At 33.3% G+C, this 24,503-nt stretch overlaps 3 protein-coding genes across 3 annotated transcripts; 2 read left to right on the forward strand and 1 right to left on the reverse strand.

The window, feature by feature from the left end:
- The first annotated feature begins 298 nt into the window (after nt 1–298).
- On the forward strand, nt 299–1,757 carry LOC120170193. The gene is made up of 3 exons (XM_039178178.1): nt 299–452; nt 974–1,053; nt 1,645–1,757. The coding sequence occupies exons 1-3, from the start codon at nt 339–341 to the stop codon at nt 1,712–1,714; spliced, it is 264 nt and encodes an 87-aa protein (XP_039034109.1). The 5' UTR covers nt 299–338; the 3' UTR covers nt 1,715–1,757.
- A 5,217-nt stretch (nt 1,758–6,974) lies between these two features.
- LOC120170227 (heat stress transcription factor A-1b-like) lies at nt 6,975–22,806 on the forward strand. The gene is given in 5 exon segments (XM_039178205.1): nt 6,975–7,336; nt 9,314–10,005; nt 10,007–10,306; nt 10,308–10,484; nt 22,802–22,806. Coding segments are annotated over 4 exon segments (1,386 nt in total). The 5' UTR covers nt 6,975–7,090; the 3' UTR covers nt 10,456–10,484; nt 22,802–22,806.
- LOC120170228 (syntaxin-22-like) lies at nt 20,292–23,967 on the reverse strand. Its single transcript, XM_039178206.1, has 7 exons — nt 23,679–23,967; nt 22,938–23,025; nt 22,438–22,577; nt 21,819–21,890; nt 20,907–21,064; nt 20,693–20,793; nt 20,292–20,572 (listed from the first exon to the last, which is right to left on the reverse strand). The coding sequence occupies exons 1-7, from the start codon at nt 23,885–23,887 to the stop codon at nt 20,507–20,509; spliced, it is 834 nt and encodes a 277-aa protein (XP_039034137.1). The 5' UTR covers nt 23,888–23,967; the 3' UTR covers nt 20,292–20,506.
- Between the last annotated feature and the right edge of the window lie 536 nt (nt 23,968–24,503).

The raw sequence follows: 24,503 nt of genomic DNA on the forward strand, positions 1-24,503 counted from the left end.
GATTTAAAAATTAATTCTCTAATCAAAAAGTAATATATGTCAACACATTGTTGTGAAATGTGTCGGTAGTTCACAAAATGATGTAAGTTTCTTTCGAACTGATGAATTGTTGATTAAAAAATAAATGAAATTCTTTAAACAAAAGTTAGTGGTTTGAATATAAATAGTGTAAATTCTTTAATACTCGATTTGAATTATTAGATTAATAAATTAGATATTATTGATTAATTAAAATAAATAAATGAGATCTATAAATGGGTCTAACCGAATTGCGAAATGGGTCTAGTCGAAGGGACGGGGAGAAAGAGAAGAAAACTTGTAGCAGTTGACAAGGGAAGATGGGCGAGACGAGACCAGTACCAAGGAGAGAGAGTCCATGGGGAATGCCAGAAGGAGAGCATCGACAACCCAAGGCTCACCGTTGCAACGATCGAGCTGAAGATGTTATCCAAGTACTTTTTCTCTCTTTTCCTTTCACTTTTTAAAACGAATATTCGGTAGCTCTTACTTTCAGATCTGGGGAAAATGGGATTTCTTTTTTCTTATTTCATCTGTACACTGTTTTGGAACCATAGAAAGCAACTAGCGAGTTTTGACTTCTGAGGATACAGCTCTGATCTAATTTAAGGGAGGGAAATGAGATTTTTCATCCACTTATTTCTCAATGAAATTGGGTTTTAGTGAAATTAGATAATATCATCAATTTTGATATGACTTATTACTTTCCATGTATCCATGACATTATATAAATATATTGGTTCAGCTCCTGCAAAACTTCCCCACAAGAACAGATTAGTTTTCTTGGATGTTGCTGGGTGAAGGTGTTTTGGGGTCTTTTTTGTTAAACTATTGACTACGGATTTGGGGAAGGATCTTGGCATGGTCCTTGTCTAAATAACATTCTCTCCTTGATGTTCATGTTTTGAGCACTGACTGTATCAATGTTCTTGTATAACTTTGTTGTTTGGTGCAGGCTTGTTTTGAAGGGAACCCATTTAAGACTGTCCCGGGACCTTTTAAGCTCTTTTGGCGGTGCATGCGCTCTAAACCTGGGTGGGTTTCATTAAATATTTATAGCATAATGAATTTCCACATAGGTATACGATGAGTGATTAAATTCCTAGGTTAGCTTTTCTTTTCCTAGATCTATATTGCTTTCACTCTTTATTTTTCGTAAGTGTCGGTGTGACAAAACAGAATGTGATAAGATGGGATAGAATGATGCAGTAGAAATAAAGACACGGGAACAAGTTACCTGTGCTCTTAACGGTCAAAGTGAACTCTTTCATTCTGACATTCTGAATTCTTTAATTCGGATTGAATCAAAATTCAAAATGAATCAAATCTCCTCAAGTAGGATTCAAACTTACGACAAGTCAGTTAACAGCCAACCGCTCTACCGCTGAGCTAGTGAGGAACAACGGGAGATTAGTCTGAGTAGCATAGTTGTAGATACAAGTAATGTAACTGAGTAAAAATTCTCTTAAGTTACAATTTTGTACTAAACTCTGCATGTTGAAAACGGGGCCCTGTTTAGTCACACCTTGCAAGCTCATTTATTTGCCCCTATATAGTTACTCCACAGTTATATTTGAAGGAATGTAGTTCTTCCTTTTTGAAAATTCGTGCTTGGTTGCTGTGCAGGGAGGAACCGACCGAACCATACACCTATTTGCAGCTGGATCCCCCTAAGAGAGAGGTGGAACTTGAATGAAATGCCCTTTATTGCACTTCCTCTCAGATTTGGATCATTGCTGGATGTAAATGAACTGAGTGTTCGGTGAACTGTTTGTGAACGGTCGAATAAAGTTTGTTTATGTTCGTCTGTTAAGCTAAATAAATGAGTATGAACACATTTTTTTATGTTCATGAACACAAATAGAGGTGTTTCGTTCGTTTATGTTCACGGACAACTTTGTTTATGAGCTCGTTTATAAGTTCGTTTACGAGCTCGTTTATTGACTCGTTCATTTATGTTAATGAACAAGCTCGTTTACCAGTATTCTTTTTCTTTTTCTTTTTTTTACATTTAAAATATTGGTGAAGGGAGTGACTAAATTAAACATATGGTAAAAGTTAAAATTTAAACTATGAATTTTAAGGAGTTTAAGCACTAGTGACCTTTATTTACCATTTTGTTTAGCTTGTAGATAAAAGAGAAAAACTAATAATTCAACATATAAATGAATATAAATGAACAATAAATGAGCACTAAATAAACACTAAATAAATATGTTTGTGAACGCTAAATGAACACGTTCATAAGAATATAAATGAACACGTTCCTAAGCATATAAATGAAACCGTTCACGAATATTAAATGAACATGTTCGTGAACAATAAATAAATGAACACGAACTGAACATGAACACATTTAAAAATAAACAAACGAACCCGAACATAACCTTATTCGTTCAAGTTTGATTTATTTAAGCTCCTAAATTTGTAGTGACTCTAAACCCTCTGACAATGAACGTTTACACCTCTGCATATGCGGTATCTCTTCAAATTTGGTTTGATAATCCTCCATAGTTGTTAATTGTACTAGCTTAGTCAGTTATCCTTCCGGCGATTCAATTTTCGTTACCGTAAATCTTTTCTATATGGCTTCAATAAGATAGTCCCATTCGGCTAGCTGGCATCTTCGCTGCATCTATTAGAACCATTTTTGTTATCATTCTATCCATTCGAAAAGAAGCCATAGTTACCCGGTGATGATCCCTAATGCCATAGAAATCAAAGAAATCTTGGGTAGAGACAATTCATTTTTTGGGATCCTTACCTGTAAGCAGTGGAAGCTTCACATAAACTGGTTTAGGAGGAAAAGAAAAAACATTCTCTACTTCTTCCTTGATCTTAACCTCACCACAATTTAACAAGATCTCACCCATACTCTCTATTTCGTGCGATTTGATTGATCTATTTATTATTGTTAATGTCAAGGAATAATAACTAAAACTTGTTTATTGGATTGTATTGATATAAAAAGGAGTTTAGCATTTCAGATGGAAATACAAAGATATTGAAATACAAGATGTGATGATGCATGAACCCCATGATTTTAGTGGTAAATGAATTATTATTATTTTTTAAGGTTTTGGATTCAATTAATGACAATGCCAGAGGTATGAGTGATCAATGTCAAATAAATGAGAGTTATTTTTAAATAGATAATATCTTGTATTTATCACAGATTAATAAAAAATGTGATAATGAAATACAATTCTTATTTTCTTTTTCAAAAATATTTACTTTTTGTGTTCTTATCCACGATGGACACCTCATGCTAAATTTTTTTATGATATGTATGTTTACTTATAGATACATCCCAATTTTTGAAATATTATAATATATAAATACAGGGATTGAATCATAATACCAAATCAAAGAGAATAAACTATAATTAATAATAAAAATTTAGATGAAAAAATTAAATTAAATTAAAATTAGAAGGTTTAAATAGATATTTTCTTTATATATTTTTAATAATAAAAAATATGAGGGTAGTAGTCCTCTTGAATGAATTATAATTTCGTCCCTATATTAATGAATTGAATATTGATTTATAAACATAAAAAAATTAATTATTGACTATAATTGAATATTGAAAAGACAGAGTATTTATGTTCAAACTTCAATGGGAACCAAAACGATGAAGATGTAGAAGTATGCATAGAAGGACACGTTCTCCCCTCAAAGGATTGTTTCAAGTACCTAGGGTCTATGATACATAAAGATGGGGGTGTAGATGATGACGTTACACACCGTATAAAGGCGGGATGGCTAAAGTGTAGGGCCGCTACTGGAGTTTTGTGTGACAAAAAGGTGCCTCTAAAACTTAAGGGAAAATTTTATAGAATGGCAATAAGATCAGTGCTGTTGTATGGATCAGAATGTTGGGCAACCAAGAAGGATCACGTAAGGAGGATAGAGGCCGCAGAAATGAGAATGCTTCGATGGACATGTGGTAGGACTCTGTGGGATATGACGACAAACTCTGCTATTAGGATGTCCTTGGGGGTGGTATATGTTTCCAAAAAATTGAGGGAGGGAAGACTACGGTGGTTTGGGCATGTCCTTAGGCGACTACCGTCGGATGCGGTCATGAGGGTTCAGTCGATTACAGTCGACGGTGCCAGAAGGAAAGGTCGACCAAGGCGGAAGTGGGAAGACTGCTTGAGATCTGATTTGATGGATTTAGCCCTTACCGAAGACATGACCTCTGATAGGAAAATATGGAGGCTAAAAACTAAGGTAGTCGAGTAATGTGGGTCACATCTATAGGGTGTATCATCTCTGTCTTCTTTTAATGCCTTTGTAGTAATTTCCATGACTTCTACTTTTTATACGTTTTGTTATTGGTATTATGAAGGATTAGAATTGGGCTTGATATCGTTGACTTCTGTGTATCATTCTCTTCATGTTTCCTCTTTTAAATTTAGCCGGGTCTTATGTTTCTGTCTATATGTAGAGATTCTTTCGCAGGGATTATTTTGCAGGGATTAATTCCCATTACAGACACACATATGATTTTAATGACTGCATATGAATACTGTTTAGCTATGTATTTATGTATTTATTTATACATGCATTGCATTTATCTATATTTTAATTTTCTGACTGCCGGAGGTCTTTTTCGGAAGCTACTCTCAACCTGGCGTTGGGGGCAGCCTACTACCCTACCTCCCCCTTACCCCATACATATGGGAATTGGGTTTTGTTGTTGTTTATTATTCAAAATTTAACCTGTAAATACAATCTCAGTTACTAATTTATATAATTTAATTATTCACTAAAACATCAAATAAGTCCTTGAACAATGATTTTATATCTTCTTTATTGCAAAAGCTTTCTATTTGTTTGTTTATCATTCGAAATATTGGATTACTTCATGTTCAAAAATGTTAATTTCTAAGTTTTATTTTTAAAATTTAAAAAGTATATACATAAAAATTGGAAAAAATGAAAAAATAGAAAGCTTTTGGTGTAAATTAAATATAAAATCATTGTGACCTATATGATGTTTTAATGGCCAATTTGTTACTTTTGAAACTTTAGTGAGGGAAATGAAAACTTACTTAAACATTAGTGACTATTTGTGTAGTTTACCCATTTTTCATTTTATAAATTCATTGTGTCACATCAACAATCCATTAAAGTTCTAACGGCAATAATCCTCACTGAGCACATTTTAATTAATAAAATGAAAGTGAAAATATTATATATTTTGAATTTTGTGAGGCAAAATATTAAATATAAAATCATTGTGACCTATATGATGTTTTAATGGCCAATTTGTTACTTTTGAAACTTTAGTGAGGGAAATGAAAACTTACTTAAACATTAGTGACTATTTGTGTAGTTTACCCATTTTTCATTTTATAAATTCATTGTGTCACATCAACAATCCATTAAAGTTCTAACGGCAATTAATCCTCACTGAGCACATTTTAATTAAATAAAAATGAAAGTGAATAAATATTATATATTTTTGAATTTTGTGAGGCAAAATATACAATACTTAAACGAAAGTGATCAATTTTGCAGTTTACCCTATAAACTAATATAAAATTTAAGGTAAACTACACGTTTAGCATCTAAACTATTACTTTTGTTCTGTTTTAATTCTTAATTTTTTAAATCATACATAACATTTAATTTAGATTTCATTTTGGTATTCCACTTTTAAATAACTTAATAGTTATATTGACGTGTCATCATAAGGTAATGCCACATTATCATTAAAAAAATCAAAAAAATGTCACGTTAGTAACTCTGTTAATTTTTAATATTGATGTGTCAAATTAAAACTTAAACTAAACATTAAATATGATTTTGAAAAAAAAAATATAGTTTACATTCCAAAATGAAACAAAAGTAATAATTTAGATACTAAATATATACTTTTATCCTAAAATTTTTATGTTTTACTAGAATCTATCTCCTTGATATATATATATATATATATATATATATATATATATGATCATGTTACACAATATAAAATTCTTTTAGTTTTACATAAATTTAGAACAGTTAGATGAGTGAAAATATATGACTGAGATTAACAGTAGGACTGAGATTAACAATATGCAATGAGAATATATTTACTGTAAAGAAAAAATAATGAGTCAATTTGAACTATCTATTTTTACTCATCTAACTGTTTTAAGTTTGTGTAAAATTTATTTGCACAAACTAAACCTCAGTGGTAAAGAAATTGTTGTTATTCCTTGAAATTTCAAGTTGAAGTCCCATGAACGTTGGAGGTATGAACTTTTAATATTAAATAATTAAAAATTATTTTTTAAATATTAATATTATTTTGTATTAATATGAGATTAGTCAAAAAGGATTTGAATTTTAATTTAATTGATGACTCAGAAAAAATATTTTAAAAAAAATATTAAAATAAAAAAAGTAATCACACAGTCAAATAAGATATATTAACGGTTAGAATATGGTTTACAAAAACAGCTACGTGTCAGTTTTCTCTTTTCATTCTCTTTGTTTTCCGGGTAAATTATAAATTTGGTAGCTTAACTTTACTCTCTCTCCTATTTCACTCACTGTATTTTAAATATTCTCAATTATCTCACTGAACTTAATACATTAGATTTTTCTGGCCATTCAGTCATTTTCTCACTAACAACGTTACAAATGAGCTTTTTATAGATGGAAAAGGACATCGTTGAGGTGAAAATTTTATTTTTAAAAATAAATTATTTTAGCGATATTAACTATTTAACGGTGAAATGAAAAAAACCCTCAATGTATTAAATTTAGTGAAAAAATTAAAAATTTAGAATTTATTGAGCAAAAGAGGAAAGAGATTAAACTTCAATGATGAAATTTATAATTTACTCTTGTTTTCTTCTTTATCCAAACAATAAAATCAAAACTACCCTAAAAAGCGACCATACCATACCCGTTCCCTTTCTTTACTTTCTCTCTCTCTCTCTCTGCAAAATCTATCGGTTCCTTCCTTTACTCCTATCCCATGACCACTCTCTCATCTTAAACCCAATATTTTGGAATGCTTGTTTTCCACTTCTTCTTTGATTTCCTTTTTTTATTCAAAAGATAATAAATGGATTCTCTTCATGATTCAATTTCAGCAGCCAACACCGCCGCCGCTAACGGCAACACTGTGCCGCAGTTTCTGAGCAAAACCTACGATGTGGTGGATGACCCATCCACAAACTCGGTCATTTCGTGGAGTAGCGGTAACAACAGTTTTGTTGTATGGAAAGTACCAGAGTTTTCAAGGGACCTTCTGCCCAAGTATTTTAAGCATAACAACTTCTCCAGCTTTGTCAGACAGCTCAATACATATGTGGGTATTTCTTTGATTTATGATTTTTTTCCGTTTTTAGAATTGCAATTCTTTGAACACATGTAGGCTGATTTGGTCTTTAGCTTTTTAGTTCACGTGCTAAGAATTCGATCCTAAGACCTTTAAGGTGTGATTCATTGAGGAGAATCACGATTTTGAAGTTTAAGGGTTTCTGGATTCGTTTAAATTTGGGTTTTTATTATATTGCTCTGTGTGTGTGTGTGTAGATGAGATTGAAATTAACTGTGAATAGTTTTAATGATGGAGTTGCCTTGGAGAAGAGATTTTAGAACCCATATTGCTGTTGGACCATGAATTTATGGCATAGTAATTGTGTAAGCTGAATTGAACGGGGATGTTGATTTGTTAAAATATAGGAAGGAATTTTCAATCGTAATATGCTGGTTATGTTGTATAGGATTAATAACTACAAAATTAATTATTTCTTTGTGCATTTCGAAATTTGATAACCGTTGCAGTTCCTATTACCATGTAGGATTGTCGATGGTATAGGGATGTTTGGTTGAAAACCATTTACCATGAAATACAAACATGGAAGAATTGAGATGAAATGTAAATAGTAAAAGCTGATAAACTCTCTTTATATGTCTATTTGTTGGGGCTAAGTTTGGAAATTTCGGTACGAGGGTTGTGGCTAAAAGTATTGACTTCTAATGCTGTTTTGGAGGTTTTACTGTTTGGTTCTTGGTCCATTGAATGCATATTCCTATAAAAATAAAAGAAAGCTGGGAAATAGCAAATAGATGATCTGGGCCGAGTTCAATGGTTTTCTGTAGTGAGCATCTCTTGGTTGGGTTCATCCTCACACTTAGTTATTCTCTTGAAGGGGAGATTAAATTCCATCTCTCGTTTAGCAATAGCATTGTTTAAGTTGGTTGTAATTGATGCACATAGCGTTACTAACTTGAGTGCTCTAAACTTATTCTTGTCTACCTTCCCAGTAGTAATGGTGATGAATTCTAGTTTCTCATTCTAACTTCATAGTTACTAGCTTGATCTGCATATGATTACATTTGCAATTAATGTACTATTGAGCATACACCCATATGCATGGCCAACCGGCCATTTATATATTTTGACCAACTTTACTATCAAGAAAATGATACTACTTATTGCTGTTGTTTTTTACTAACCTTATCTGTTGAATTTGAATTAGATAAAGTATTTTTGATATTCATGTATGATGTTTTTGTTCTCAGATCAGGAACAGAGATGCCTTTTACTTTTCTTCCTTATGGCTTTTTATCTTGATTTCATGATTCTGGAACAAATTCTAAACGTTTTTAATAATGTTTTTCATTTAAAATACTATCAATTCTGGAGATGTATTTATATTCCTTGCTTTTGTCCATAATTGATTCTTTTTCTATATTCTCGTCATGTTTGATCTAACTACATTGTTTACTTGGAATAAGTCAAGAGGCATGATAAGCTTACGTTAAGTTTAAGGATTTTCTGAGAAAGATAATAAATTCAGGGGATTGGCTAAATTGACAATTGATTTCCTGATGTTCTCATATTAGCTTTTCTACTTTTGATTTTTCTTCTTTTTTCAATGTCTTCCGACTCTGAAATGCATTTCTAGCCAACAAGTGAGCAAAAGAATGATGGGTAAACTAGGAGAGTATTATTTATAAGCTCTTGGCCCATGGGTTGTAATTCGAAATTAATTCATTTGAGAGGGTGGATGTTATGATTGAATTGTTCTGATCTTTTCTTTTTCTTGATCCGAAGAACTCATCTAGTTGTAATTGTGTTTGTTATCTGCAGGTTTAAGTATATGCTTGTAGTTACTAACTGATTGTGGTCAGGAATTGGGGCTCAAACAAGATGGATGATATGCGATTCAATTAGATATTAAATTCAATCCTGCTTTACGCATATGTGGGCTTGCTACATTCTGTTTGGCAAATATATGTGATTACTCTTGTTGATCATCATAATTTTTTTCCTTAGGGTTTTAGGAAAGTTGACCCAGATCGTTGGGAATTTGCAAATGAGGGGTTCCTAAGAGGTCAGAAGCATCTCCTGAAAACTATCAGCAGGCGAAAACCTACTAATGTCCATAGTAATCAAAAACCTCAAGTCCAGAGCTCAACGGTTGGAGCTTGCATTGAGGTAGGGAAGTTTGGACTAGAAGAGGAGGTTGAAAGGCTGAAGAGGGACAAGAATGTTCTCATGCAGGAACTTGTTAGGTTGAGACAGCAGCAACAAGCCACAGATAACCAGTTGCAAGTTGTAGGCCAGCGTGTACAGGTGATGGAGCAGAGACAACAGCAAATGATGTCTTTTCTTGCTAAGGCCATGCAAAGTCCAGGTTTCTTAAATCAGCTTGTACAACAGCAGAATGAAAGCAACAGGCAGCTTACTGGTGGAAACAAAAAGAGGAGACTCCCGAGGCAGGATGAGGAAAACTTAACTAGTGAACATGGTACCATATCTCCCAGAGGACAGATTGTAAAGTTTCAACCTTCACTGAATGAGGCAGCAAAGGCAATGCTGCACCAGATATTGAAGATGAACACATCATCTAGGCTGGAACCTTCAATAGATAACTCGGGTGCTTTCATGATTGATGGTATTTCTTCTTCCAATGCATTAGACAGTGGGAGCTGCTCCAGTCGGATTTCTGGAGCGACACTTTCATCTGCATAAATCACAAAAAGATGCTGTTTTTCCAAACGTCCCTCAAATGCAAGCGATTGTGCCTGATACTGATAATAATGTTGGTTTTACTGATGCAAGTTTGGGAGGAGGGTCTGAGAGAGGGAATGCGGAGTATGTTGATCCAGTGTCAGCCATTTTTAATGGTGCAAAATCTATAGAAACGGGTGATCTTTCTACTGATCATGATATGGACATCTTGTTGGATGGAACCCCTAAGCTTCCGGCAATTAGTGATGTTTTTTGGGAACAGTTCCTTACAACAAGCCCCCCCAGCGGGGACACAGGAAATTAACTCTAGTTCTCCCGAAAATGGTGCAAGTGGTGAACATGAATTACTGTTGGGGCAGGATAATGGATGGAATGGAATTCAACATATGAATCATCTTACGGAGCAAATGGGCCTTCTTACATCAAATAGCCAGAGAGGTTAATGGCCTAGAAATTGTGTAAATGTGTTGCTGTTTTGAGGTAAATGTTCGAACAAACTATCCACCATATTTAGCTATGACCTGGAGTACCATACATAGTACTGCTTCTGTTGAAATGCATATCATGATTTCCTTGAAAAATAATATTTTGCCCTTACGACCTGAATTTATTGCCATGTTGTATTTTTCATTTTTGATAATTCAATCCTTGGACAAGGTCTTGTGCAAAATCCCTTTATTTTTGTATTTTTAAGCTGTGTACATTTGGTGCAATCTTGAACGTGCTATCAGCATAACTTTAGAGAAACAAATCATTTTTGTGGTGTTAATTTATTCTATGGTTTTTGCAGGGTTAATGCTGCTGATGATCTATGAAGCTGGCAAGAAAAAGCATTTGTTAATTTATTCAATGTTATTGTACTAATAGGCATAACAATATGCTATTCAAATGGTTGTTATCCAGTGAAACACAATAGTACAAATATATGCATATATCAGCTAAGAAGGGTATGTTACGGAATACCTCTTTCAGCCATGTAGATGCACTTGAAAATGCAAATCGCAAAAGAATATTTGGGTATTGCTCCCTTTTGCCTTTTCCTTTCAAATCTATTCAAAACCTTAAAAGCTATATCCGGCAAGAATTGATAAAATTGAGCCACAGTTTTAACAATGTCTGTCAATGTGAAAGATAAATCAGGGTTCAATTTCAGTTTAAATAAATTTATTTGGGATTAACCCCAACAAAAATATTAAAAGATTAAAAATACTACCCAAAGTTCAAAAAATATGAAAGATAAAATAGGGACCAATTTAGTTTACATATTTTTTTGGTGACCCCTGCATAAAAATTATAAGATTAAATGTACTGCACTAAATTCTAAAACATGAAAGATAAAATAAGAGTAAATTCTAGTTTAAATAAAATTTATTTTGTTAGGGGGGGGGGGGAGGTGGGTGCCCCAACACAAATATTATAAGAGGAAAAATACTACACTAATTTATAAAATATGGAACAAAAGTAAAGGTCAATTTCAGAATAAATAACATGTTTAAGGATTAAACAGTAAAAAACAAAACTTCAGCACTTGAAATGAAATTTACCTATTTTTTTAATTCAATCCTTAAAAAACCATAAACACTAATTTTGAAAATCAAGATTTTATTTTCTTAATAATCCAAAATTGATAGGTAGATCAATTCTAATTTTAAGAGTAATTTTAAGAGGAGACGCTTTCAACACATTTCTTCCATCATTTCAGTTCCGTAAGTTAAAAAATGGTTTTTTTAATTAACGTATTCGATCTATTGATCGATTAATCCAGATCAGGTATCGCAGAGGCAAAGACAACCCTCCCAATCCAGTTTGCTCCATTCACAAACGTTAGGATTTAAACCTCTGACCTTACTTAAAAAATTTAGTACCTCATTCTGCTAGATCAACTTGTTGGTAAAAGTGTTACTAATTAATATATTTTTTTATAAAATGTGTGTAGTTGATTATACCTCTATCTTACGTAGTCAAAATTCTATTTTTTAAATAAATTCATTTACATATTATTTTCTTTTTTTCTAAAATAAAGATTATTCTCATAAAATTATCGAAAAGTATGATACAGTGTTATGGTTTAGATACGTGAATTAAATCCCTAAAATCCATATTAGAGAGAGGTAATATAGGACACATAATACAAGGTGAAATTATGCAAGGATAAGATATGGAGATCCCGAGGAAAGTGATGGCACCTTTTGCTAATAAAAAAAAAAGTTGAAGTAAAAAAATGATCCCTTTTATATGATAATACATTGTTAAGTCTATCGATTATTAAAAATTATAAAATGATTAATCAATTATTCATATGTTTTAAACTTGTCATTTCTCTCAATTATATATATACATATATGATTAAAATGTAGCTTCATGAGATTGGAGTTATAGCATAACCGAGAGAAGAAGATTTACGGAGAAGAACTTAAAACTTAAAACGAGTGGCTTTTTCTAATTCTTTAAATGAGAAACTATACTTTTCTTAGTGGGATAATAAGAGTTAACAGTTGAAGGACTAAAATATATTAAATCGATAATGTAAGGATTAAAATCATTCTTTTTTTTGAATTAATGACCAAAATCGGACGGACTGAAAACATAAGGTATAGTTTACCCTATATTTATTGTGGTGAGTTTAAATTATTTAAGAAAAAAATATATTTAATTTTATTATTAGAATCACTTTTGTATAATGTCAAAAAATCTTCAAATATTTGATTAAATAGTTATTTTAATTCTTTTTTAGAGTATTTTGACCATCAAATGTTTCATTTTGAGACAAAAAAGTCCATACGTGGACAAAAATCGTTAATCAACAAACGATTAATACTCTAAAATAAAAATCTTATTGTTCTAAAATTAAATGTTAGGGGTCAAAATACTTACAAAAAAAAGATTAGGGGATAAATTAACTTTTTAGTCAAATGTTAGGGGTCAAAATCTTATAAAAATATAAGGTAAAATGACTATTTAGGCAAACGTTATGAGCTAAAATATTCCAAAAAAAGAATATGGATTGAGGTGACTATTTAGTCCAATGTTAATGCCCTATCACGAAATATTATAAATTAAAATACTAAAAAAAAGCATAGAGACCAAAATAATTATTTAATCAAACATTAGAGGTTTTTTTAACATCATGTTAATCACATTTTGAATTTAGTAATGTTTTAATATTTTTGTGTTATTATATACCATAATCTATGGTGTTTTACCAAAATATCACACTACCACCAATAATTACCTGTCAGGCACCATCACCCCTAATATTATCGATCTATCACCCTTTCTAACACGGTGGTAATAAAGTGTGGATCACCATCCACACCTTTAAGGGGTTCTGTCTTAGCTAGAGCCACGTAAGGAAAGGCGTGTGGATCGTCATCCACGCCTTCGAGGGGTTCGGTCTGAGCTGGCGCCACGTAAGGAAAGGCTCGGATAGCGATCCGCACCTTCGCGGGGTTTTTGACACGTACGGAAGGCGCATATCCTTCCATTATGCATGCTGAATTATTGATACTCCACAATTACCCGAGCTTGGAAGCTCGACTTTTAAACCCTTCATCTCTCCTATAAATAAGAACCCTCTGAATGCAAACATCACCTAACCAAAATTACTTGCTTATTCTCGCTTCTATCAATTCCTTCTATCAAGCTAAGTAGATTTTGTTATTGTTTTTATAAGGTAAAATTATTTTTATTATATTATATTTTTTATATTTAATTATTTGAACACAATTTTATTGTACTAATTATTTTGTATAATTTTTAGGGTTGTAAAATTGGAAAGCGAGATAATACCTCGAGACATTTTGCCAATACGGTAACAATATGAAATTATGTTATTTCAATTATTGTGATTTTTTAATTATTTGGATTAGTTTATATTTTAATTTATATATTATTTATTTAATTAGACATATTTCAACTATTGTTTTTACATATATAAGACTCTCAGTCCTTAAAACTCTCAAAATGATGTGTATTTCAACTATTGTTTACCATGATGGAGAAATTCGGAAAGATGAAACCGATGTCATCTTCGTATCAAATCATTCTGTCTGAATATCCTTGAAGAGAAACATTACTCTTGAGGAGCTGATAACTAAAATTTCAAGGAAGGTTCATGTTGGAAGTACTAGAAGACTGTCTTCACTTCAGTATGGATTTCCAACCGCAGTATTTTTGTTAACTTATACAACATTCAAACTCTCTAATGATGACGATGTTGCTATGATGGTTGATTCTCAAAATCAATATTCAAACGCCGATACATAGATGTATGTGATATTTGTTGAAGTGTGTGTTGTTTGTGGTATGTCATTATGCTCCCACTATGGGCTGACTCAACAAGTTGATCAAGTTGACAGCCCAACTCAAGTAATGTGTAATGATTTTAACTCGTTAATGGGAAATCCACATCATGGTGCGATCTCATCAAGTTCAATGAGGAGACATTCATCAACAACTTGTTACAATCTGTACCGAGGTGGCTCTACAAATAATCTATATGGCAACATTGCTTCCAGTTCAAGGGAAATACATTCAGCTGCCAATTTCTTTGATCTGAATACGGAGATGCCCTCGACGCAAAAATTTGTGCAGTACCCATTTGACATGATGCCTTCAAGTTCAAGGGGGAGACATTTAACTACGAGCATCTTCAACCTCAATGTCGAGATGCCTTCAAGTTCAAGGGGAAGACATTCAACTACCAGCTTCGACCTAAATGTCGACATCGTGAAGGAACCCTCATCTCCACCAGAAGAACCTCTTCGTGAGCCAGGTGCGAATGGTAATGAGACTGAACTATTCATTCAACTAGAATCACCACAGTTCAATATAGACTCCGATGATGGTGATGTAGATGAAGTTTCCACAAATATGGTACACACCGAACCTCCAACACACATGTATGAAGCTGACTATGGTGTAATGTAAGGGCTAGAATTTATGGATATGCCTAATGTCGGTGACTACAAATTTAACTCATCAGTCAATAATGGTGAGTTATATAAAGGAATAGAGTTTCCATGCAAAGAATAAGAGATTATGGCAATTAAGAATTACAATATTTGTAATTATGTTCAATCCAGAGTGGACCGTTCCACCATCATAAAGTATGTCTGTCACTGTGTCCAACGTGATAACGGATTAAATTGGATGGTTCGTGTATCGAAGAGGAAGAGGAAAAACAATGTATGGAAACTAACGGTATACAACGATCCTCACACATATTGTGCTGGAGTGATCAATCAGGATCATCCCAACTTGGACTCTGACATTATTTTCCAATCCACCATGCCTATGGTCAAAGCAAGCTCCCACATAGCTATTGCGGTGCTGATTTCAACTATACAGTCGCAATATGGGTATAACATCTCATATAGGTAAGCATCAAAGATAATGCAGAATGTCATTAAAAAACTTCACAGCGAGTGTGATGCATTTTACATCGAACTACCAAGTTGGTTTAGGGTAGTGCGCATATCCAATCATAAATAGAATAAGTAAATAGCACTCACATTTGCCTCAGGTAAGTTCAAAACAAAATCATTTTCTTTTAATCTCGTACTATGTCGATTCCTTCGGTACCGTTTCAATATAAATTTACACATATACATTTCCCATATCAATACCAATCTATGCTAACATTTAACCTATTAATACTACAAAAATGGAACGAAAAACTTTAGAATTTCAAGTTTCAGACTTAATAGTATTGGTACCCCTTCTATAGTACCGGTACTGCTCTCTTATGGTACTGATACCTCCTTCAGTACCGATACTATTTTGGCATTCTAGAATTCCAATTTTAGATACAATATCGATATCTTCCTCTTGGTATCGATATCTCCACCTCAGTTTCGATACTTATTCAATCAGTATCGATATTGTTCATCTAGTTCATACTATTTCTTGCAATTTAACCTTATAGTATCGGTACTGTTCTTTCAGTACCGATATCCTTACCCAGAAATCACTTATTTCGCTTCGAAAATTACCCAACTTTCACTTAAATCTCTTACCCTTAACTCTATTTATAAATTCAAACTCATTTACACTTATTCCCACTAACTTATCTCCATTAAAACCCATTTAACATAAAAAAATCTACCATATAACTCTTGGAACTAAAAATCATATCAATTTTTCAAACATATTTTAATCCTTCCTAACACTTCTAATCCCTTAATTAAATCTTGACAAGTCAAATATATCTTTAAAAATCCAAATACAATCAATTTCAATCAATTCTCTTAAAAACTCATTTTACTAAATCACCATTAACTCTTTATTCCTTTAGCTTCTAATTATCTTTAAGCTTTCTTAAGTTTCTATACCACCCAAGGATTAAAACTCAACTAAAAAACGAAAGAAAAACCAGCTAGAAAGGTAACTCACCTTAGCATGGAGTTTCACGGGGAAGAGGGGAAGAAGAGAAGAGAAAGCTTCCAGAATTTTCCATTATTTATTTTTTTATTCCCATTTATAAAGCCTTGGGAAAAGATATTTTAAGTTCCTTTATGCTAAAAGACCATTATGCCCTTTTATTTTTCCATCTTTAAAAATAATTCTTACACAAAAACTCCCAAATCAATTATTGAACTTTTCAATTTATCAAAATTAAACCACTAAATTTTCAATCTTTACACTTTAGTCATTGACCCGAAGATTGATATGTTATATGGTGAACCTTCACCTACCAAATAACTAGCATATAAACCTCAAGATGGATATACAAGCATGAAAATATAATATCCGCCAGGAGGGGTCATAAAACTCTTCGACGGTGGCAGCATTTTGTATTGAAGCGGTGGCATCTAAACCAGCTATAGTGGCATATGAAATGGTTGCGATGTCATCTGATACAGTTGTGGTGCCATCTGAAATGGATGCGGAATATACACTGGTGTAGACAGTGGCTGCTGTGATGGTTCTAGTGCTGCAGTTGAAGATGAGCCAGAAGCGTCTGCTCTCTACCCACGAGTCGAGGGGACAATGATGTTGTGACAGTGGACGTCTTTGTGGATACCAATGAATGCTTCTACCTCGGGCTTCAACGAAAAGTAGGAATAGTTTCCCGTTCGTGCTGAACCACTCATAATAATCATCTGTAACTGAGTAATAATCCACATAAATAGGCTTCGTACAGGAAATACGCCCACGTCGATCCTCCCATAACATTACCCACTCAATGTGCTTCAGCAGCTAGTCGACTTCTTTTTTGCCTCGTCTATCGATGATATGCATATCGTCGAGATTCTTAGGTGCTTCCGGAATATATTGTACAAAACCAAATAGGCAGAGCACGCGATCAGTAGGATGCCACTCGACAATAGCATAACATATTAGAGGGACCATCACCATCCATGCATCTAATGGGTCTCTCATGTGATGTGGGATGGAAATCCTCATTTCTTCAGTGGAATAAGGAACCCATTGAATCTAAAACATATATATATATATATAATTCTTATCAAAATAATATTCAAATTATATAACGATAATTAAAAGTAGATAATAATAATTAAATACGTACATCTGTACTAACCTTCTGATCAATGAGTAGCCTAATTTCTTCCAATTCTCAGGTAAATCTCGATGATCTTTTCTTGCACTTGACCACCTATTCAATGAAATAATTTTCATTATATACTAAACAACATTATTTATATACGAAATCAATATTGAAATTACCTCTAGAATAACAGGAAGATCAACGAGTTTTTCACCACTAGACATAAAAAGGGAATGTGATACCACACCCAAGACTGGAGAAGAATGAGACATCCACCAATATCATTTTTTTATAGTTAGTAGCTTGACACATTTCCCTATATAGAAATGCCAAAACAATGCAAGAATGTGTCGGGCATGATGAAAATGAGTGTGCTAGCATGATGAAAATCTACAAGGTGACTTAACCACATACAATGAACTTGGTTGAGCGATTTGTCGGGCATCATGATCCCTCCTATGAGTTGTAATATGCAAGAATGTGCATACATTTTAACCTGCTCCTCGAAGGCGTCGCGACTCAAATGTTTAAAAGTTATATCCAACCAATTTAACAGTATTCGACCACCATTGAAATTAGGTGGGACACCTCCAAGATACTCCTCGCACAAAGAATGCCAGTCACCATTTTCCACCCCAGAAATCACATCCTCATCTGCTGGAAGCCCCAAATATATGGAAACATCCTCCAGCGTAATTGTGCACTCTCTATACGAAAGATGGAATGTGTGTGTCTCTGGTCTCCACCTCTCAACCAATGCAGAAATAAGATTGGATTCAAGGTTATAATGCCCTTCATATTTCGTTACGTAATCGAATCCAACCTCGACTAAATATGGCCATACACGAGTAGGTATCTCTAACTTAAGATTACGAATGAATGGATCTAATATACGATATCTCTCCTAATTTAATAAATATTATACAAATTAAAATATAAACTAATACTAAAAAAAAAAAACATTAGCAATAATTAAAATTATAACAGAATTTAAATTTGTTACTGTATCGCCAAAATGCCTCGAGATATGATTCTCATCTAAATGCAACAAACTGTCTTCCATTTTATAACTGCAAAAAGTAATAAAAAATTAGTATAATAAAATTGAATAAAATAATAAATTATTGATTAATTATAATACAATAAAAATATTTTACTTTCTTAATAGAAAGATTGATGCTCAGAATAATGACATAATTTGATATTTGAATGTGGTTTGGAGGTTGTGTTTCGGTGTGATATTTATAGGAAGAGGGGGAAACAGGCTCCTATAAATGTGGGAGGTGGACGAAGGAAAGGCACGGATCGCCATCCGCGCCTTTCCTTACGTGGCGCCAGCTCAAACCGAACCCCTAAAAAACGCGGATGACGATCCGCGCCTTTTCTTATGTGGCACCAGCTCGGAAAGAACCACTCGAAGGCGCAGATGGCGATCTGCGCTTTATTACTACCGTGCCAGAAAGGATGCTAGATTGGTAATATTAGGGGCGAGGGTACCTAACAAGTAATTATTGGTGGTACGGACAATATTTCGATAAAAACATCATAGTCTACTTCTATTTTTCAGTTTAGAAAATAATAATAATAAATTTACATGATTATTGATTGTTTAAATTTGGATTAAAGAAATAAAAAACGATTATTGCAACTCAAATTAATTCACCATAGTAGAATTTAAACCAATATGTACCATCATCAATAACAAAATAATTATAGTAATCGACAATGACACTGTCCCATGCCAACTCTCATAAGCCATTATATATCAAGAAACTTGAGGCATGTGATAACGTATAAACCACTCAATATCTAAATAATTGGCGTAGATGGTTGAGGCACGTAATAACTTACAAGCCACTCCTTTATCATGACATGAGACATACACAGACTAGACCGGATGCATTTAATCTTCAATATCTAACCTATTAATCGATTAATTCAAATTAAATACTATAGAGACTAAATATGAAGACGATCCTTTCAACTCAGATTGTTTCATATGAAAATATTAGAATTTGAATCTCTAACATTCCTTAAAATAAGCTAGTACATTTTATTAGATCAACTAATTTGCATACCATTTTGTGCTTTTTTAGAACATGGGGCCAAAATTTGCATACCATGGCTAATATCCTCTTATCTCCAAAAACAAAATCTTATTTAAAACAGAGTTAATTCCATCATGTACTGAGAGTATAATCCTCATTTTAAATTAGTCCTTAAACTTTTGAACATTTTATTTCATCCCCAAACTATGACATTCATTCAAAATTAGGTCCCCAAATTTTTTGAACATTCTAATTTCATCCCAAACTATAATCACGTCCCTTGTTAATAACATCATTAGATCAAGTTATATTATTATATATTTGACAAAACCAAAATTTAAGTTAAACTATGGTTGAAACCAATTAAATATTTGGATGAATTTAAGGATTAAATTGGAAAATCAAAAAGTTTGGGGACCAATTTAGGATGAGGGTCATAGTTTAGGGATGAAACTAGAATGTTCAAAAGTTTAAGGACCAATTTTGAATGAGAGTTATAATTTGAGGATGAAACTGAAATATTCAAAAGTTTAAGGACTAATTTAAAATGAGGGTTATAGTTTGGGGACGTATGATGCAATTAAGTCTTTAAAGAATAGATACGTAAACAAAAATTACAGGCTAAGACAAATGGGAGTTGTTTCTGCCACACCTTCGCAAAGTATTAATATGGATAACACCATCACCCTGAAACAAACTTACAAACATTTGAATATACATACACTTTGGAATTTTATTAAATCAGGCAAACGGAGCAATCTATTTTACATGCTTTGCTGCAAACTAAGAACCTCCATGGAGGATATTACTTGCAGCATAAAAAATTTGGTAACAGAGATGATATACGACTGTATAGTTTGGATAGTACACCACCTGAATGTGTTCATTACATTGCTTCTGACAACTTCTAAGCTCGAGATGTTGAATATGTAGAGCTTAAGCCACAACAACTATGATGAAAATGAGGAGAATGATCCCAAAGATTAACACCAGCAAACACCTCTGCACGAAAAGATTGTGGTATAATCATGTTTAATGTCACATTTTTGCTTAAAACATGCAAACAATTGACCAATATTGGAAGAGAGTTGTGGGAAAATGATTTGGATATATCAAACTTACTGTTGATGAATTTGCTCTCTGGATCTTGGATGCCTTTTTAAGATGTGAAGTAGCTTGAACAGTTGCTGCATGGGAATTCTCAATGTTCGAACCTATGTCATCTGCGAGGAAATAAAATTACAACAGCTTGGGAAGTTAGCAGGCAAAGTTTGGAGAATATTGAGCAAGAAAGATAACTATTCCAGGCAAAGTATATAAAGGACACAAGTCTTACCAATCATGGATCCTTGCTCATGGACCAAAACTGCTAGATCTTTGAAAATCTCATTCACTTCACTTATCTGTTGCTGAACTTCTTTGATCCCGTGTTCTCGCTCTTCAATAATAGCTTCATTAAACGTGATCTCATTTTCCAACAGTACAACTTCTTGTCTGTCAGCAGGAGAAAAAAAGAAGACGTTTATAAACATTTCCAGGAAAACAAATTACAAAGGTTGTGATATATCTTTTTTCTCAGTATGGAAACTCAAGAAAGTCGATTGATGAAAAATTGAAGAGAAAAGAGACACAAGATAAGAAAATAGCTTTGCCCCTTGAATGCTTGATACACCAACCAAGTATGCAAATTACATGAATAGAGAACGAGTATATTTGAAGCCAGGCTTCTATCATTTAAAGCCTCCAAGAATGCTGCTGGAGAAATCCAGTGCAATAGTTTCACCCAAGTTGCTCAAGAAACCATTAAAGTGAGTCTCATATAATATCAACTTTTATAAACATAAATAAGGCTGATCAGTTCAGGAAGTGACAGTTTAACTTCTAGAATCGGCAAGAACACTAGACATCTATCTAAACAATTATGGAATTAGAAACCATCAAATAGGATTTCTTGAGAATCATCAACATCATTCAGAGTTAAGCTGAAGAATTTCTCAATAGGTCAAAGCTTCTATAATAAAGGAAGGATAAAAGTTGCCACTTCAAAAGAATGAATTGGGTGATGGAGAAAACATCTTTTTCAAGCAAGAAGTTGAAAATAATAAGGTTATGCCATCACAATACTCGAGCTTCTCAACCACACCAATAGTAAAACATTAAGTAAAATCCAGAAAGCCATTGCAAAAAAGTATGCATCATAAAAGTAGGTTATAGCATCGACATGCTATGTAAATAAAAAACAGCTCACCTTTTTGTAACCAGAAGCTGTTGCTGTTCTAGACTTTTGGATGGATTTTTCTCCAGCTCATAGGCATCATAACTGCGTATGTTTAATAAAAGATGTAACACAACAGTCTTGTAAAAATGATAACAGCTAAGCAGTAATTAAATTACACAGAATGGTCAACCCTGTACCATCTAAAAGTAGTTCAAAGAAGTTCGCAGGACCCCAAATGTAATATCAACATCTCTTGTGAGTCACACTATATTACATTCCAATTTCACCTTTCATATCTTTCAACAGCATTTGAAAGACTATAAAAAAGTTACTAGAACCGTTTCTAAGTCATTTTTCAGTACTCTTCAAAGTATTATGCTTGAATCTTCAAATTTTATTGTTACTATGTGCTTAAAATGCAATTTGAAAACCCATAAATTGGTTGATTAACTTTTCACTCCATAAAAGAAGATAAGATGTTTGTACCCAGGGCCAGGGCACAAACAATCGGCAATCACATTGAACATGCACATAAGCATTTTTACATCGAGTATTGACAGATTCAGAAATGCATGACCATCTTTACAAGCTACAGAAAATGTGCATTTATGCAGCTGTATGCACATAAGATCAGTTTCGGTGATAGTACCTGGAAGGAAGAACTTCTTTGGGAACAGAAGGTGTATATGCTGTCTCCCTCTCAGCTGCAAGCCTTTGAACCTTTTGAAAGTCTTTAAGAGCTGCTTGAAAATCTTTCGCAAGCTTAGCATCGGCAATTTTCTTTAAGGGCTGTAGTTTAGCGGAAAATAATAATTCAGGTAAGAAATCTAAACCACCACCTTCATTCTAACACAAGCTATAAAATGAGAGCAAAAAATATAGGAGGAAGTAAAAAACTTTTCCAAAAACCAATATGGTCAAAAGATGAGAGGACAAAAGCAAGGCTAAAAGATAAGCAGAGAAAGAAGGGGAAACCAACAAGTAAACCCGTTTCACCAAAGTGTGAAATGAAGTGCTCGTGAGAGGCTAAACACACAATTGAAGCGTCTTTGAACCCCCACCCCCCAAAAAAAAGACCTGTTTGCATCTGCATGTCATAAAATTTTTCACCAACATATTTAAACAAAAAGCAGATTAACTTGCACTAACTTCTGCATCTTGATCAGCTTCACTTGCTTCCCTTAGTTTAGCTGAAGTTTCTTTGATCAGCTGCCCAATATGTAGCCTTGTCTTATGCCTGACAATGAGAAAAAAAGATGTAAGGACCAATGAGGAGCACGATCACTGGTTGAATTAATTCCATAAATTCCATCTAATCTATACAAAGATTCATGTCCAAGATATCTATGTTGTGTCCCAGGTTATAATCGCAGCAACATGAAGGGCAAAATAGATCAATCGTGTAATGTGTTCATTCATTCGATTATTTGTTAGTTGCATATGGCTAAAAAATTACCCTATCAGAAAGGAGGTCCAAATTTATGGTCTTCAATTCAATCTTGAAATAAGCTTAAAAATCCAAGAGCCAAACACATTTTTGCTCCAAAACTATACGGTCAATTTTAAATTTATATGACAAAACAGAGCACTAAAAAAAGTAAATAAAGTTAAACTCTCCCAACAATAAAAATAGAAAACCCGGATCAAATTTACAAAGGGGAGGGGAAATTTGTAGAGTACATTAATGGGTATAGATAATAGAGGTTTGCGAAATCTAGAACGAAGGCCCAAATTTATATTCTTCCGATTCAATTTCGAAAACTAAGCTCCAGTCAAAATCAAAAGTCAAACCATTCATAGCCCAGAATTTATATGGTCGAATTCAAGTTCCAAACACCCAAAACTTTTCCAAATTGAAAGGGGAAAAAAGAATCAAAAGAGAGAACTTACAACTTGTCGCGTAATTCAACGGTGTCTTTAAGGGTACCGAGGGAATTTACAAGGCGATCAAAGGCCAAAATAGCAGTTCGTATTTTGAAAATCCCCGCCGCCACCGACTGCGAAGCCGAAGCATGTTCTGTATCTTGCCTTGGCTTTTGCAGAGAAGAATTGTATTGGTGTGGGGTAGCAAGACCCGCTTCAAGATCCTGGAAACTCATCTCTTTTGCTTTTCTTTAACTCGGGAGGAAGATGGGTTAAGTTGAAGAAAGACAAAGGAAGAAAGGTAGGGGAAGTTGAAGGAACCCAATAGCCAAAATACCTTAAGAAATAGCGTCCATATATTTTAAAAATATTAACATAAAAAGGATAAATTACAAATTTTTATCACTGAACTTAATTCTTTCTCCTATTTTTCTTACTAAACTTTAAAATATTTCAATTTACTTACTAAAATTAATACATTGAGTTTTTTTGTCACTATGCCATTAAATAGTTAAAGAAGTTGTTTTAAAAAAAATAAAATTTTCACCAAAATAATGTCGTTTTGCATCTATACATCAGTCAATTTATAATGCCATTAGTGAGAAAACGACTGAGTGACAAAAAAACTCAATGTATTAAGTTTAATGAAAAAATTGAAAAGCATTAAAATACAATGTAAAAAAATAGCTGTCCCTTTTTTTCATATGTATGGGGTAAAGGGAGGTAAGATAGTAGGCTACCCCCAATACTAGTTTGAGAGCAACTTCTGTAAGAAACCTCCGAATTATGAAATGCCCTCCGTGGGACTCGATCCCACAACCTCAAGGTTAAAAACCTTGTGCTCTACCAACT

Source organism: Hibiscus syriacus, unplaced genomic scaffold, assembly GCF_006381635.1.
Source record: "Hibiscus syriacus cultivar Baekdansim isolate YM2019G1 unplaced genomic scaffold, ASM638163v2 tig00111774_pilon, whole genome shotgun sequence".
In the NCBI taxonomy this organism is placed as follows: Eukaryota; Viridiplantae; Streptophyta; class Magnoliopsida; order Malvales; family Malvaceae; genus Hibiscus; species Hibiscus syriacus.